Source organism: Desmodus rotundus, chromosome 3 (genome assembly GCF_022682495.2).
Source record: "Desmodus rotundus isolate HL8 chromosome 3, HLdesRot8A.1, whole genome shotgun sequence".
Taxonomy (NCBI): domain Eukaryota; kingdom Metazoa; phylum Chordata; class Mammalia; order Chiroptera; family Phyllostomidae; genus Desmodus; species Desmodus rotundus.
The window spans coordinates 130,420,402-130,439,133 of NC_071389.1; the positions used below are offsets into that span (position 1 = coordinate 130,420,402).

The window sequence follows — 18,732 nt, forward strand, 5'->3', positions numbered from 1 at the left end:
CATAAAAAGAAAACAGTTAAACTATAAGAATGAATGATATGGAAAAGAAAAAACAGACATGTAACAACCTTGAAACCATTCTCCTTTAAGAAAGAAATAGATCAAAACCAGAAAGTGAACAGAGGCATTCTGGGGAAAAAGAGGCAGCAGGACTCAAGATATTCAGGGGGTTTTTTGATGCAATATTTTTCTTTTTTAAAAGATTATATTTATTTATTTTTAGAGAAAGGGGAAGGGAAAGAGAGAGGGAGAGAAACTCAATGTGTGGTTGCCTCTTGCACATCCCCTATGGGCGACTTGGCATGCAACCCTCGCATGTGCCCTGACTGGGAATGGAACCAGCAACCCTTTGGTTCACAGGCCCACACTCAATCCACTGAGCTACACCAACCAGGGCTCCAGATAGTTGTTAAATTGCCTATAACATAAACATAACTTTCTCGGACATCTAGGATGCCTTTCCTGACATCCTAGGTTAAATCCTCCTAATAAAAACTTTTATCTCACCCTATACCCCCTATCCTAACATTTACTAAAATTGTAATTATTTGTTCACATTGCCATTTCACTTGATTGTATACCATATGCAGGCAGGGACCACTGTTTTTAGAGACTAGTACAGTGCCAGGCATACTGTAAAAAATGATTTATCTATTTGTTCCATGAATGAGTTAATAACTAATTTAAGTAAATGACAGCAACATATATCTGTAAAACACGCTGCTTAATATATTAAAAATTTATGAAACACAAATTTTATTTATATATACAGACTAACAAACTTTCCTATGGATAACCCAGATGATGATATCATCAGTTTATGTCATCAGGTATGTGTCAGCACAACTACCTTCATGGTTTTGTCTTCCACACTAGATGGACTAGAGACTTTACTGAAAATGTATTTTGCATAAACAAACATTAAAAACAGCATGTTGTTTTGAGCAAAACACAAAATTGCAGGTAAAATTTCTAAGAAACAATCCTAGCAATACAATGTCACGAGTAAACAAAGATTTAGTATAATATCCACCATACAAAGAAAAATTGATGAGATCCCATTTGTTTATTCTTTCCTTTATGTCCCTTGTTCTAGGGGACATATCAGTGAAAATATTGCTGTGTGGAATATCTGAGATTTTCCTGCCTATGTTCTCCTCTAGGACTTTAATGGTGTCACAACTTATATTTAAGTCTTTTATCCACCTTGAATTTCTTTGTGTTTGGTATAAGCTGGTGCTCAAGTTTCATTTTTTTTCATGTAGCTGTCCAGCTCTCCTAACACCATTTGTTGAAGAGGCTATTTTTGCTCCATTTTATGCTGCTGCCCCCTTTGTAGATTAATTGACTGTAGAGACTTGGGTTTATTTCTGGGCTCTCTATTCTGTTCCATTGGTCTGTGTGCCTGTGCTTATGCCAGTACCAGGCTGTTTGATTACAGTGGCCTTGTAATACAGTTTGATATCAGCTATTGTGATTCCTCCTACTTTGCTCTTCTTTCTCAAAATTACCGCAGCTATTCGGGGTCATTTATGGTTCAATATAAATGGAACTGCCCTTTGACCCGGCAATTCCACTGCAAGGGTTATACCCTAAGAACCCTGAAACACCAATCCAAAAGAACCTGTGCACCCCAATGTTCATAGCAGCACAATTTATAATAGCCAAGTACTGGAAGCAACTTAAGTGCCCATCAGTAACTGAATGGATCAAAAAACTATGGTACATTTACACAATGGAATTCTACACAGCAGAGAGAAAGAAGGAGCTTATACCCTTTGCGACAGCATGGATGGAACTAGAGAGTATTATGCTAAGTGAAATAAGCCAGGCGGTGAAGACAAATACCATATGATCTCATCATTAACAGGGAACTAACCAACAAAATGAACAAGCAAGCAGAGTATAGTCAAAGACACTGAAATTGAGAACAGGCTGACAGTGACAGAGGGGAGGGGGGAGGGAATAATGGGGGAAAAGGGTGAAGGGTTTACAGGAACAATTATAAAGGACATACAGACAATAACAAAGGGGTGGGTGGAAACAGGGGAGGGAGGTGGGGAGTTCTGGGGTAGTGGGAAGGGGTGGGGGGAAAAGGCAGAAAACTGTACTTGAACAACAATTTTTAAAAATCTGATAAAGAAAAATCGGAAATATACTAAATACTCATCATTAGATGACTAAAAAAATAAATTTTGGGATGCACATGTCTACTCACACACAGAATCAATATTCAAAAATATAGAAATGTTTCTAGAACTGTATAATATAAAAAGTAGGTGATAAACCAGAAAATTGAGTGTAATTATAGAAAATTGTATTAGATAGAGATGGATGAAATAAGTTTACCAAAGTCTGAATGGGGCTACCTCCAGGCCTGAAAATTTGGAGAGCATTTAATTTCTTTTTTTATATTTCTCTTTGATGCTTTAATTAACTTAAATAATTATTTTTCTTAAAATTTTGAGATAAAATACAAATAGAACAGTAAACAAACTTGAAAATAAGCCATGTTTAAAAATAAAACAAAGATGAGAAAGGCAAAAGAGTAGAAAGCATTGAAGGCTTAATAATTACTTAAGGCATTTTCATGTACAACATAAGTGAAAACCTGAGAAGATCAGAAATTCAAAGATATTTTACTGTAAAAAACTATGGTTAGAATAATTAAATAGCAATAGATATTTTGAAACAAAAAAGTCCTTAAATATGAGTCAAAGTGTTTACGCAGATTATTCTATGTACCTAGAAAGGATATGGAAATTGCTGAACAAGTCATCTGTTCTAATCTTCTTGGGAAAAACTGTACAAATGAACGCATCTCTGAGAAAACAATAGCTATTAATAAAATAGTGTTGTGATCTTGCAAAAGCAGCATTAAATTCTTTTGTGGAAAACACAAACGTCAACCAAAAAAGACCACGTTCAAATCACAAGCTATAACCTTGAGCTGTTTCATGCAAAATCTAAAAAACAAAAGAAGAGTGCCCTAGGTTAATCACAAACAAGCTCTAAACAATGCTCAAGTCCAAACAATGTAAAAAGAGTTAACTAAAATCCAAGACTGCCTTTTTTATGATCATGTTCCAATTAAGAACAAGCTTTTTTGAAAGTATCATCTAATCATTGATAGTATTTATTAACCATGATCTATCTATCCACCAGATTTGTCTCCAAATGACTGTCATTTTCAACATTAAAAAACTCTCCTGGAAGAATTTTAAAACAGAACAAACAAAAAAACCCTCAACACTAAAAATATTCAAAAGAATATTCTGAAGCTAGAGCTCAAATAGACTTCCAGAAATATTCCAAGCAAAAGTATAGCTACTGAAATAAATTTATAACCACTTAATTTTGAAGGTAAATAAAATGTATATACTTTAGTATATTTAATGAAAAGTAAGGACAATTGGAGGGTGTGTTTTAATAGTTAACTCAGGAAAATATACTTTCCCACATGGTTAACTTCTAAGATGGTATCAATTCACATCTCTTAAAATTTCTCCTTTACCCTATACAAGAATTCAAGAAAATGATACAACTTTCTACAGTCTTATGATTTTTTTCTGTTAAAGAACATATTGAACAAAAAAAATTTTATCTCAAATATGAGTTAATAATCAAGTTACAGTAATGCTTCTTATTCCGTGAAGCTCTCCCTACAGAATATCTCACTCAATGCACATAATGCATTTAAATAGATTACTAAAAAGTGACAGCTGAGGAATGCCTTCATTTCTTTCCATGGTTTCTACTGAATGTCATTTCAGAAATGCCTATATGACACATGACAATGTGGAATGTCTCCACCCATGAAAGAACATTCAAGTCAAGCAAGCACACTTTGGTCAGTCACACAGAGTTCAAATTTGTCTTTTTATGGTTAGCCAACCCAACAATGAAAAGATCAACAGCCAAAATACTAATAAGGTCAGAAAATACTGACATACAGGGATCCATAGTGAAAATGTTATTTAAAAAAAAGTAATGAAAATATTTAGAACATATGAATTAGTTTCTAAAGCCACTATTCTAAGGATTCCTTTTCTAAACAAACTCCCAATGATTTGTTTAAAGAAATTCATTTTAAAATGTTACATAAATTGAGCAAAATTCTACTTGTATCAGTAATCAGGAATATATTCCATTTCAAAAATAAATTTAAAGACTTGCCAAATTGAGTGTAACAGGTTACCTTTGCATTATAAGTATTCTAAAAGGAAATTATTGGTATACACTTTTATATTAAAATATTTTTAATGTTTGTTAGCTCTGTTATATTTACCCAAACTGTCATCATTTTGTTTTACACAATATAAACTCAGCTCTTCACAAGATTAGTCTACATTGTGTTAAATTTTTAAAGTCAACAAACATTTACTTAAGCACCTGCTTAAAAAATGCAGTTATCAAAAGAATTTAAAGAAAAATGAATCAAAGACCCTACTTGAAGGAATTCACTATTTTGTCAGGAGATAAGATATACTAATGATAGCAGGTAGTGTGTAAGTGTCAAACTTAGGGTTTAAATGGCACATTAGAGAATCACTTTGTGCCCCAGTGGTCAAGCAAGACCACACTTTGTGCTTTGAGCTGTGCCCGAATATAAATAAGCCGGGAAGTACATTCCAGAGGAAGATTAAATGTGCAAAGGCATATGGAAATGTAAGTATGAAACCAGTGGTTCCTAAAGCAAGCTTTCACTGATATCCTGAATCTGTTCAGGAATTCTTTTTTGCTCATTATTGGGTGATCAGGGCCAAAAGTTTGCACCCTGATTATCTAGCCTGCCACACCACCTACACTCCATCATATCCCACCTAAAAGGAGGACACAAGGAATAAAGTTATGAAATCTGTTCACTTAATTATTTTCTCTACTTGCATAAAAGAGCATCAAGAACACCTGCTGTCTATACAGCAAGCCTGGTGTATGTACCCCACTGTCCTTTATTTGAACATATTCATATCCTACATCCTATTCTCGTTGTTAAAATATTCTTTTTCTTTATGAAATGATGAGGATAGAAGGTGAGCAGGTTGCTTGTTTTTAATGCCCAAACATGGCAAAATGGAAATTAAGCTCTTTTCTTTTAGTCATCAAAAAATTTAAAAACATGTTACTGGTCCATGTAAGGCAAAATTCTGGGAATCAATGATATGATGGGCAACAAGCAAATCACATTTCAAATGGCACTTTCACTTATTAGATATAAGGGAAAAATTCTACTGCTTTTTGCAAGTTAAAACCTGAAATATAATTTAGCTAAAGCTTGCAAAATGTTTTAAGGAATGGAATATTCTTATAACTTGGATATTCCTATTAAAAAAGGCCTCCAATTAAAATCAAACAATATTAAAAATTTGTTTTACTAATTCAGGAGTTAACTCAAGTAACTTTGTTAGCATTTCATGTAATTTCTCAAGTTCTAATGATAAATACCAATAATCACTGCACAGAAGGTAAATTACAGGAGATTAAGCTAAATGGTAGTGACTCGCTGGAGTTTACTTTTCTTTCTCTCTCTTTTTTACTACCAGTTAAATGAATTTACCTAAAATTTATCTCATCATTAAGAGTTAAAATGTATGTATAAAACATTTACTATAAGTGAATATATAAAAACACCGAAAGTAATAGTTATTACAGCAAAGGAAAATGAAGATATTTAAAGATTAAACTCTATGTCCTAAAAAATAAAAATAAAAAGTTTGTCTTGCTATTGTTACTCCCCTTTAAGCTTCCCAAAGCACTTGATTCAATATTCTGCATATAATGGCTAAACACAGTATTGGCAGTCCTGAGATTAATTTAGATACAGTATTACTGTATTTCAATCACTATAGAAAATTCTTAAAAGTGTTGGTCAGCTAAAACAAGAGTAGATGAAGAAAAAAATTACATATATGTGTGTGCTTTGTTTGATATTTTGCTGACTAATGGGGGGAACCTCCAAGTACCAAAAATTAACCTTAACAGCTTAAAGATTTAAGAATATGTACTTTCCTCTTCAGACTTAGAAGAAGACATCTAGCATAGTGTGAAGTTTGAGCTTTTGGAACCAGATAGTCTTGAGTTAGAATCCAGCTCTGCTCTTTATTATCTTAGTAGCCTTGATCAAGAAAAAGGGGACATTCTGAGAGTTAAATGAGATACTGGTTGCAAATGTACCTACCATAGTGTTTCACATATAACAAATCCTCAGCAAATGTTTACCAGCCAGTTCTACTCCTCAATAAAACACTGTGGTAAGTCATGACTAGTAGATATTTAACCCTAACTTAGAATAAACACAAAATGACTGTTGGAGGTTTTCAACTTTTCAAAGATGTATACGAAAATGCCAGTACTCCATGTTTTCAACATAACTGTTGAGCCTCACAAATTTTCAAAAGAAAAGTGGGGTAAAAATGGATTTTTTTTGCAGGCAGAGATGAAATAAAAATAGCAACTTTGGGAAGTGTCAAGAAGTAACATGTTACAGTAGTAACAAAAACAATGTTTTATATCTCCTTAAATAGTTATATATTAAAAATCATCTAATTAGTATAGGCTGGTTTGGTTCAGTTGGTTGGGCAACATCCTGCAAACCAAAAGGTCACAGGTTCGATTCCCTGTCAGAACACATGCCTGGGTTTCGGGTTTGGTCTCCAGTCAGGGTGTGTGCAGGAGGCAACCAATCAATGTCTCTGTCTCTCTCTCTCTCTCTCTCTCTCTCTCTCTCTCTCTCTCTCTCTCTCTCCCTTCCTTCCCCTCTCCCTAGAATCAGTAAAAGAGAAAATACCATCTAACTAGATTCTTTTAAAGCAGATACTCTTCTTATGTGAACAGTATTTTGTAAAATATGGTTAACAAATGGATGATGAAAAAAATTTCTCTATTGCATCTAGTGCTTCCACTTGGCTATACTAGAAAATGCTCAGTCACAGCTTGCAATCACACTGTAGCTGAAGCATATGAAAGATGGTCTTGGTTGTGACACTTCAAAGTCAGACCACAAATGTGCTGCCAGGAAGCACAATGGCAGCAACTGCAGAGAAGGCATTATAACAGCAACAGTGTGAGCACTGATGCCCTACCAGCACAACCCATATATGGCTAGTGTTGTGCATTTATTTGCAGGAAGTGAGAGGCCAGTATGGGGTTATAAGTTTTATTTATTTGTTTAGGTGGGGTTTTCTTAAAAAAATGGGTTTCAGTAAAAAAATTTAAGAGCCATCGTCTTAAAGTGTTACAGCTTTCTGACATGAAAATTATGTGGAGAAAATAATTCTTTTAATCACACATTTTAACATTATTTATAAGTGATCCAATAAATTCTTCCAAGGTCTTAAATTAACATCCCTCACCAAAAAACAAAAAAAGGGTAAACAATCATAAACTCTACATTCAATTTTAAATAGATGTCTCATATATACCAATTATACAACTGCCTAACAAGAGACTCAAAATCAGCTGTGTCTAGTCTTTTTTCCTTCTGGCTGACACACACTTTAAGTAGCCCTATTAGAATACTTTTAAAAAGAGAGTTATATTTCAGATTACAATTCAGTGAAAACAGATTGTCTGAAAAGATGAAGCACTTAGAAAAGACCGCACAAAACTATTCCTTTTACTGACAAGACGGGAACCACGTATTTTTACAAAGAAGCTTCAAATGGCTGCCTTAGAAACTGATAGAATTTGTATTTTTAAGGGCAAAAGGATTTATACTAAACTTATCTGCAAGTTTGTACTGAGAATTATAACTTTAGTAATTTTAAAATTATAACTGCATACAACAACATGGCTCTAACTCCACTTTGTATTCCTCTACAGGACCTAGGTTCAGCCTCTCATAAAGAATGCAGCATGTTAATTAATGACTCAACTGAATATTCTTCTATCACTTAAACAAGGATTTTTTTTTTATTAAGGATTTTTTTTAATAGGAAGGAGGTTAATAGTAAGAATTTTTTCAATCTTAAGATAACAAAAAATCTGAACAAAAGTTCCACAACAATGTTTTCATTTTACATATAAGTTCCACTATGTACATGAATAATTCTCTAAGTATCTGAATGTGCAGGTTTTAAAGAGTTATCTCATAACATACAAATAACTATTATGTATGATACAAGGCAAAATATACAATGCAATAAATCTTTAATGAGCACCTACTATGTGTCAGGCTCTGGAAATACAAAATATGGAAGATTGGGTCCTTAAGGGTCATCCAGGAAAGACAAACTTACAAACACTATTCAGTAATTTAATAGCAACAGAGAGGCAAAATGTAAGGTACACTGAGCACACTGGAAGAGTGTCTCTCCAGTGCCATAGTATTACACGAATTCAAAAGACAGAAAGATCCCTTCTGGCTGGCAATTATGTTGAACACTGAAGATGACTAGGACTCTGATGGGCAAAGAAGGAGAGGGAGGACATGCTAGTGGCAGGAAAAGCATGATCATTTCACTGGCATGGAAACAAAAAAGTAAAAAGGAAGAGTTATTACATAATGGAGATGTATCAGGTATAAGCTAAAAACGAAACACTTTAAATCTGAATTTGAGGAGAGGAGTGACACAAGGTGGTATTGTTAAACAATTAATGAGGGCAGTCCTAACTGGCAAGGCTCAGAGGGTTGACCGTCGTCCCACAAACCAAAAGGTTACTGGTTCAATTCTTGTTAGGGCACATGTCAGGGACGTTGCAGGCTACGTCCCTGATTGGGGGCATGCAAGAGACAACCTATCGATGTTTCTCTCCCTTTCTTTCTCCCTTCCTTCCCCTTTCTCTAAAAGTAAATAAATATAATCTTAAAAAAAGAAAAAGATTAATCAGGGCCCTAAGCAGGTAGCTCAGTTGGTTAGAGTGCTGACTCAGTAAGCCAAGGTTACAGTCAGGTCCCCAGTCAGGAGACATACTAGAATCAACCACTGAATGCATAAAAAAGTGGAAAAACAAATTCACGTCTCTGTCTCTGTGTGTGTGTGTCTCTCTCTTCCTTCCTCTCTCATTCTGAAATCAATAAATAGAAAGATTCAAATGGAAATTACTGAATATAAAGATTAATCAGATAGTAATAGGAATGCCAGAAATATGAATGATGGATTGGACGAGGGAGAGAAGAGGTGGGGAAAGTAATTAGCTACTACTGTACTCTAGGGATGAAATAATAAAGGTATGAAGTAGGCTGATAGAGTGACAAGGAAAAGAACCAATGCAAAGGCAAGTTTGAATAATGACTGAATATATGCAGACAAGGGGATGAGGAAACAATTAAAATGCAAATTATCTAGAGATTAATGTTATCATTAACAGAAACAGGCATCAATGAGAAAGCTTTGGTGAAGAAAGATAAGTTTCGTTTCAGGTTGAAGTGATAAGAGTAGACTGTAAACTGAATTATAATTATGAAAATCCATATTTGAATAAGGTCTTTTGAAGAAATGACTAAGGTAAATATAAATACAGTACAGTAATTGCTATTCTACAGAAAAAAGGATGGACCTCTATTTACTGTATTATAACTTAAAGACATATTTTTAAATATAAAATCATAATATATTTGAATAACAAATATTCCACTTTAAATCAATACTTCATCATCAGTAGAAAAATGGAAAAGAGGGACTGGAGCTCTGTAGAAATGTCAGAACTGGAAATTGACTTTTAGAAGTCACTGGCACAGAGGAAGTAGATAAGATTTTAAGGTAGAAAACAAAAGGCTAAACTAAAAACTATTGCAAGAAATCTAAGTCCTGCATTTTATGCCCACCAGTATTAGAATCAGCAATAAAGCATTCTTATGAAAACTCTAATATTACTCTCCTAAAATCTTTAAAACGTAAACTGAAATAAAGATCACATAAGTATAAAACTCTACCAGGTAGCTATAAAATCAGAGATGATAGTAGAAATGAAAATCTACTCTACACCTCAGTTCTAGAAAATCAGATGTTTATATCATAATTTCCACACAGTTTTCTAGCTATGCAGAAGCGGTGGAAAGGGCTATTTTATAGCCCAAGGTAGAAAATTTGAAAGAAACACTGCTTTTTTTCCTTCATGCATGACATATTTCTAAATAAAAATAGCTAAAATTTATTATCTTTTGTAACTTCTAATGAGGGCACATTTAACCAGTTAATAAAGAAACTTTTAAAACACAAGCTGCTTATATTAAAAAATGGAAGTAAAATGTTAGATTAAGAAGTGTATTTGTATGTTGTGATGTCCTTAACACTTTTCTCTTGACAGTAAAATTTAGGACACTTGATCAGAACCAAGAAAGTAAATGAGCATTCCAAAAGACTAACCAATAATTAATCTAATAAAAACATTTTAAGTATTCTATGATTTTTCAAGAGGCTAAATAAAAAAGAAAAAATTCAAGGACTATTAAATCAGTGGATCAACTTTAGGTTTTATAATTTAAGTATTTAAAACAAGCAGCATTCAAGAGATTCCTTAAAAGCTTAACACTTTCTTACGATTCTCTTAATTTTAAAAGTTTTATTTATCACCTTTCACTATCTGTTGTCCTGAATTTGACCCAGGCAAACTACTTGTGCTCAGAATCACAATGGGGAAAAAATACAAGAGTTAATAAAGGAGAAATGAGAGTGGAGAAAACATAAAAATTTCAATGCTTGAATTTAAAACACATTGGCTTCACTGATTTAAAGATTATGTGGATAAATTACAAAGAAAATGTTATGCAAATAATTATGCATAAACTTGGAACTTCTGCTTAAGCACTTGTCAACTAAAATAAAATACCCAATAAAGACTGCACCTATATAATGCCAAACTAGCTGATGAATTCAGTTGTTCAGGAAGACACTGATAAGTCTGATAATTCTTGCAACATGTCCAAATTGAGAGGAAATTTATAAAAAAAACCTTTAAGAAGCCTGATACATGTTTTTTCTCTGCTTACCTAAGCCAATCATATTAAGTATTGGAAATTTTCCTCCAACAAATTGGATTTCTCCACAACAGTAATAACTTTACATTTCTATTTGACAATTTTAATAAAACATTGATGTGAACCATCATCCAATTGTATCCTGACCTCAGGCACACAATAACTGTCTTCCAGGATCAATTTCATACTAATTTGAAAAGATTCCTGTTATACATTACATTGTAATTTTTAATGCCAAACTTATTTTCACTCTTAACACAATGTTTTTAGAATTTAGAGTTATGCAATGCCTTAAAATAAACCTCAGCCAAATAAAAAGCTCCATATACATTACAGACTCTGAACTAATGAAAGAGAGAAAGATCTAAATACTACGGTATATTTTTACTGGGTGCCACATTTTTAATTCCAGATTTGTCCTGCAATTTGTCAGTCATTTCAGTCCAGCCAGTCAACTTTGTATACAAAGGCCATAAGCCAAGTTTGATATGAGAGTTCAATTAAAACTTAAAGCGATCGTCATTCATTAAACAAGAAGTAAATAGAAAAATGCCACCACACACCTCTCTTACAAAGGTAGCAAAGTAATATGCAATAAAATATAAAGCCTTAACCTCCCAAACAAGTTTCTGTTACAGTATTACATATAACTAAGGCGACTTTGAGATAGTACAAGTCTTTTTAATGTACGGGGAAACTTTGCTGTAAATTCGTTTTCTAGTAATTCCAAGTTGCCCACTAAGAAAAAGAAAAAAGCGTGTCTTCTCACCTATTACCATCACTAAAAATTGCTTTTTATGCACAACTCTACGTGGTTGTGTTGCTTTTGGCCTGTTAAAGGCAAAGGAACATTATCTCTGGATTGCCAATAGTTTCTCCTTATTTGGCTAACATTGAGAGATCCCAATCAGACTACTATAAAACTTTAACATGCACAAAGCATCCATTTTGAGAAAAGTTTGTGACCAGCCCTCTTTTATCCCACCCCCAAAAGAAATATCAGAGCCTGATAACTAACTGGCTTTGAAAAGACTGCCCGGCGTTTATTCTTCTCTTTCTAACCCCAGTGCATAAACCCCAGGACCTGGCTCAAGGATCTCTGATTCTGCGGCAAACTCTTCATTCAAGACGTTCGGGCCCGGCGGTGGGCAAGCCCTTGTAACGCTTCCTGACCCCATCCCCTCCCTTTCAGCCGGTGCAGATCAGCTAATTGCACCCCGTTTTCCCCTCCCCAGTGACCAAGTGTAATAAAGGAGAAAACAGGAAATCGTCCGCTCAGGGGACTAGGCTACGGCCCTTCATTACTATCACCATCATCATCATTTGTAATCAAGTCCTACGAACTACAACAAATCCAATGCCCTTATAAGCCAAACACGTCCGACTGCCCAAATGTCCCTAATGGCCCTTGCTGGTCGTTTTAAGCGTGTCCCGTCCTCCAAGTATATCACTGACATCGGGACCGCCCAGGCACAACCGCACTACATCTCCCCGGTCTCGACCCCAAATCCCAGACACACGTCCACTTATGGCCCTGGGGCCCCAAGCCGACCACAGTCCCTTTCCCCCTCTGCCCCGGAAATCGGCCAGTTCCCAACTCCACCACCAACTGGTCTGAAAGGGGCCTCAAACCCAGCGCCCTCACTCCACCACTTCTCTCCCTCCCTCCCTCCATCAACGGGAAGCCGCCCCCAGCATCAGGAGGCCCAGAGCAATGGAGAGGGCCCGGCGGGAAGCCGAAGAAGACCCGCAGGGTCAGAGAGCAGGCGGCGGGGCTCACAGACCTGGTGCAGGGCAGTGAGTCCGTCCACATTGGCGTAATTGATGTCGGCGCCGCGATGCAGCAGCTTGAGGACCTCGTCCGTGTCGCCGCTGGAACAAGCAGCGAGGAAGACGGCGCCATCGTCGAACTTCACCTTGGTCTTCTGGCGCTTCACCACAGGAGGCTCGAGGTCGGTCTCGGAGCCGATCCAGCGCTTCAGCTGCTCGTTCCGCTTCTGCTTCGCGTCCGCCATCTTCATCCCCTCTCCTGCCGCCGGGTCTTCTTATCGCGAGGGGGGAAGGGGGAGGCGGAGAGGGAAGAGAGGGGAGGCAGGGGGTGTGTGCCTGCTTCTGTGAGTGCGGGCCAGAGGAGGGCTGGGAACCGGGAGGAGACGCTCGAGACTTCCAGTATCCCACAGAGCACTGGGGCGGCGCGCACGGCCGAGCGGACCTCCCTTTCTACCACAGAAGCCCTCCCGCCCCCGGCCGGCCACCCGTCACCGGCGGCCAATCTAACGTAACTTCGCGAGATCCGGGCAGGGAGGCGCCCCTCGGCAGTGCGCATGCGCACTAAGCCCGCGCCCGCCCCAGGAAGAACGCTCCCGCGAACTGTGGCGGGGGCGGACAGGCCACCGGAGGGAAGCGGGTGTGGTCCAGCCGGCCCGGGCTGCGGGGGCTGGGACCAACCTGAAAGGGCGGAGACAGGGAAGGACGGTTGTCCTGCCGGGCTGAGGGTTCCAGAGGTACCGGAGGCGAACAGTCGCGCTGTACGGCGGCTCTACGAGGCAGTCCTGCTTCCGAGGTTGTCACAGCTTTGCCCAGTCGTTTGCTCAGGGCGGATTTTCCTACTGGCTGCATTATTTGGAGTGGAGAACATGTTGTGAATTAAGCGCTTATCGTTTCTCTTTCTAAGGAATTCGGATGAACTTGGGCATGTCAGTATTGATAAGAACCTTTTAAAAGTGGGGTGCAATAGCCGAGGGATTTGGCGGTAGCCAGATTTCAGCTAAGCTGACCGCCTGGTGACAAGCGTTGACCTGCGGTAAATGCCAACGTCCGCTATAGGAACGTCTTTCCTATTAGGCTATTTTTAAAAAGCTATATTTTGGTTTTTTCTCACGCGTATTTTTGGGTCCTCTTTTCTTCCCCTTCAGTGCTTTAAGCCTGTCTGGTAATACCCGTGAGCTTAGCTCAGCCCTGTTACTAGTCCTGACCTTTTAAGGGATTTCTGTTCCTGCTCTATTGCTTTCTAAGGATGGGTAAAGACCCAACTGCTTCTAGAGTTCAAAAGGAATGCTAATATTACACAATTAGTTCGAACAGTATTTATTGAATACTTACCATGAGCCAGACATTGTTCAAGGCACTACTGATATAGTCATGATAATGACATATTTAAACCATCTTCTGAGGTCACGCGTTAAAAAAACATAATTCATCATCATACGAAAGACTTTTTACCTTTGTCTTTATGATGTGACACCACACACGATTTGTAACAAATACTGTTTTTAATTTTTAAAAAATGTTTCTATTACAGTTGGCGTTCAATATTATTTTCGTTTCAGGTGTACAGCGTAGTGGTTAGTGATCCCTTTCCATAATTGCTTATGGAAAGTAATCTCCATAAATCTAGTACCCATCTGGCTGGCACCATATGAAATTATTGCAGTATTATTGATTGTATTCCCCATGTTATGCTTTATGTCTGTAGGACTATTTTATAACTGCCAATCTGTACTTAATCCATTCATCTCCCTTGTCTCCCGACCCCAAATCCAAATACTAATGTCTTTTGAGCTGTTTACAATCTCCACCAACTGATACTGTTCTAAACATTTCACTATTTTCATCCACTATTTTTCAGTGCATTTATAGGCAAAATAAGAAGTACTTTGCCACTACCATTGACTGGAACTTTAGGGATCATCTAGTTTGGGTCCCAGAAGAACTAATTGACTTAAACCTTCTACTCAGCAGCAGGATCAGGATTTGTTCAGCATCTGGACTGGGTCAAGCATTGTTCTAGATGCTGCAGGTACTGCAGTGAACAATTAAGCTTTTCTAATTCTCCAGCAGACTATATCGTAGCCTATTCTGTTGAGAAATAAAATAATTGAGTCAAATGTGACTAGGAAACCACCTTCCTGCCTGTAAGAGTGAATTTTTTGAACTGCAGTTACTAGGATAGTAATAGAACGCATCAGGATAAAAATACTTCCTCTGAAAATATTGTAGAAATAGAAAGTGAGTGAAACGTGCATAAAATGCATCAATGGTAATATGACCTTTCAGTATGAGGGTGTTAGGTGATGAAGAATTCTGTTAGCACTAAAATACAAATTCCTATTTACTTAAAAAAACTCCACAGACTACAGCTCTTAAAAGATAGCAATTTGAGGATTGCCTTGTCAGCTACTCCTACCTAGAAAAACGGACAGCTTTTCCTTACTCTTTCCCAAGAATGTTAACGATCTTTTTGTATCATAAGTTTTCACTTGAACAAAAGTTTGGTAGGAAGTATACTATTTTTATTCAAGCACTTCAGGATATAAAATTAATACAATTGTTCATTAACAAAACATAGGTAAGTATCAGTTCCCGAAGGCTATCAGTCAAAAACCAAACAAAAACCAAACAAAAACCCACCTGGGCTATTGATGTACTCAAATTTCACTGAGTTTAGCTTTCTTTCCCCAGTTCTATTCCCTAATTCTATGTTCATCTCATTGGAAGTGCTCTCCCCCCCCCCCCACCCCTTTTGGAAGCACTCTTAAACTGCCACTTGCTTGAGTATTTTTGGGGTGATTTAGAAAATAATTATATTGAATTAATGATGCTGAAACTTACAGCTAATTCCAGAACAGGCAAAACTTATATAAAAAAACAGCACAAAGCCAGTCATTCACATTATTTTAATAGTTTAGTGAACTTAAAATTTTAAGTAGAAGAAGTTAAGAAATGCAAACATTTTCTTTTCCTAATGGCCTCTAAGTAGATTGAGGTGTGAGGATACTTTTTTAGCACCTTTAAAGCAACTTAAGCCTCAAAATAGAAGTGCAAATTAAACTATTTTAATTTGCTAATTGTTTTTCTTTGTTGCAGCAAGTCACTAATCCTGTTAAAGTATTTAGTTATTACATGCAGGAGGTTGTCAAAAGACAATCCACACATATCTTTTTCAAAGCTTAAATACATTACAGATATCCCCTACTAACCATTAATTTATAATTATGATCAATTTGAAGAATTTTGAAATTGAATTTATTGGGGTGACATTGGTTCACAAAGCCATACAGGTTTCCAGTGTACAAGTCAACAAAACATCATCTGCACACTGCATAGTGCACCCAACACCCCAAGCAAAGTCTCATTCCATCCCCATTCTTCCCCTCTTTGCCCACCTCCACCTGCCTTCCACCCACTTTCCCTCTGGTTACCACCACACTGTTGTCAGTATCTATGTGTCATATTATATGATTAAGATTTTATTTTTATTTACTTATTTTTAGAGAGTGGGGAAGGGAGGGAGAAAGGGAGAGAAACATTGATACACAAGTTGCTTCTCGAATACCCTCAACCAGGGACTTGGCCTGCTACCCAGGCATGTGCTCTGACCAGAATTGAACCATCAACCTTTTGGTTGGTGGGATGACACCCAAACCAGTGAGCCACACCAGTCCCGGCTATATGTATATATTTTTTAAATACACACAAAGCTTGGATTTTTTTTCTGTGCCCCCTCTCTCTCTGATGTACCATCACCTAAATAGTCCAGCATAGTATGATGCTACATTTACAGTCAAGTTTATTATTAGCAAAACAACTAGAAAATGTAATACAAAAGCTTGTGTGTGTATGGTCTTGGCTTAGTACCAACTTAAATGATGTGGAGGTTTATTTATTCATATATTACTGAACCTAACTTGAAAATGTATTATTTGATTATGTTGCAATATGTGAACACAGACAAAAGGAAAATTTTAAAATCAACCCAAGCAAAAAAATAAAAATTTTGGAATTAGTGTCTTGTTCCATGAAAGATTAGTTAGTTGCCATTTAATAAAAAAAAACTTATGTGTAAAAAAGTTAGTTTCTGTTATAAAGAAAATACTTAATGAACTCTTGGGATCTAAGTTGTTTCTTTGCTTGTTGAATGGATAGCTCACTGCTTTGCTGACCGTTACATTCTTTATAAAATAATAATGAAAGTATATGAGTATATAATTAATACAATAATATACTAAAAGTTTCTATAACCCAACTTTTCCGTTCAGTGGATTGTTTTTTCCCATTTACTTTTATTATACAATTAGAAATGTAGTTTGGTACAAAAAAGTACATAATATACTGATAAGTACTTTTTAAAAATTTTTAAAATATATTTTATTAATTATGCTATTTCAGTTGTCCCAATTTTTTCCTCTTTTGCTATCCTCTGCCCAGTACCCTCTTTCCCTCCAGCAATTCCCTCACTTAGTTCATGTCCATGGGTCATGCATATAAGTTCTTTGGCATCTCCATTTCCTATACTATACTATACTATACTATCCAACTGTCGATTTTGTACCTACCAATTATGCTTCTTAATCCTTTACCTTTTCACCCATCCTTTCCCTTCCCCGTCCCAGCTGCTAATCTTCCAAATGATCTCCATATCTATGATTCTGTTCCTGTTCCACTTGTTTACTGAGTTTGTTTTTTTTAGATTCAGTTGTTGATAGTTGTGAATATGTTGCCATTTTAATATTCATAGTTTTGATCTTCTTTTTCTTAAATAAGCCCCTTTAACATTTCATGTAATAATGGCTTGGTGATGATGGGCTCCTTTAGCTTTACTTTGTCTGGGAAGCACTTTATCCGTGCTTCCATTCTAAATGATAGCTTTGCTGGATAGAGTAATCTTGCCTTTCATGACTTTGAATACTTCTTTCCAGCCCCTTCTTGCCTGCTAGGTTTGTTTTGAAAGATCAGCTGACAGTCTTAAGGGAACTCTTTGTAGGTAACTGTCTGCTTTTCTCTCCCTGCTTTTAAGATTCTCTCTTTGTCTTTAACCTTTGGCATTTTAATTATGATATGTCTTGGTGTGTTCCTCTTTGGGTCCAACTTGTTTGGGACTCTCTGTCCTTCCCGGTCTTGTATGTCTATTTCCTTCACCAATTAGGGAAGTTTTCTTTCACTATTTTTTCAAATAAGTTTTCAGTTTCTTGCTCTTTCTTTTCTCCTTCTGGCACCCCTGTGGTTCAGATGGTGCTATGTTTAAAGTTGGCTCAGGTTCCTAAGCCTCTCCTCATTTTTTTTTTAATTCTTTTTTTCTTTTTGCTGTTCTGATTCAATGCTTTTTCCTTCTTTGTGTTCCAAATCATTGATTTGATTCTCAGCTTCATCCTCTCCACTGTTGGTTCCCTACAGATTTTTCTTTATTTCACTTAGTGTGACCTTCATTTCTTCACTTATTGCCGTATCATACTCAATGAGTTCTTTGAGCATTCTGATGACCAGTGATTTGAACTCTGCATCTGATGGGTTGGTTATCTCCATTTCATTTAGTTCTTTTTCTGGGATTTTGTTCTGTCCTTTCATTTGGGCCATATTTCTTTGTCTCCTCATTTTGGCAGCCTTCCCGTGTTTGTTTCCTCCCAATTTTTATTCACCACATGTGAATGTGAGACCCCTGTTCCAATGCCACTGCCCGTCCACGGTGGTCTCTCTGCCCATCTCCACGACTCCACCCCTCCTATCCATGTGGATGAATGTGCCTTCTTTAAATCCTTGGTTGTCAGACTTCCACACAGCTTGATTTTCTGACAGTCCTGGTTGTTATTTGTTTTGAGGTATAGTTGTATTGATCAGTACTTTTAAGTCATATATTTTTCTCTTCATCCCTAGTCCAAACCTGAGATTCTAATTTACATTTATATACTTGATAAAAGAATAGTTAACAAGGGAGTTTGCCCCTTTTTTATTTAATCCTCACCTGAGAATATGTTTTTATTGATTTTAGAGAGAGAGGAAGGGAGAGAGAGAAACATTGATCAGTTGCCTCCTGTACG

General features: G+C 36.7%; 1 protein-coding gene across 7 annotated transcripts in view; it reads right to left on the reverse strand.

Moving 5' to 3' along the window:
• The window catches only part of PPP1R12A (protein phosphatase 1 regulatory subunit 12A), a 134,827-nt gene extending 121,627 nt beyond the window's left edge, over window positions 1-13,200 (reverse strand). For 6 of the 7 annotated variants that reach the window (XM_024579730.3, XM_024579727.3, XM_045187340.2 and 3 more), the window contains exon 1: window positions 12,703-13,199. In XM_024579730.3, coding sequence (XP_024435498.2) covers window positions 12,703-12,939 — 237 coding nt within the window. In that variant the 5' untranslated portion in view covers window positions 12,940-13,199. Of the gene's footprint in view, window positions 1-12,702 lie in introns of all 7 variants that reach the window. The other variant, XM_024579731.4, reaches the window with a different exon arrangement.
• Between the last annotated feature and the right edge of the window lie 5,532 nt (window positions 13,201-18,732).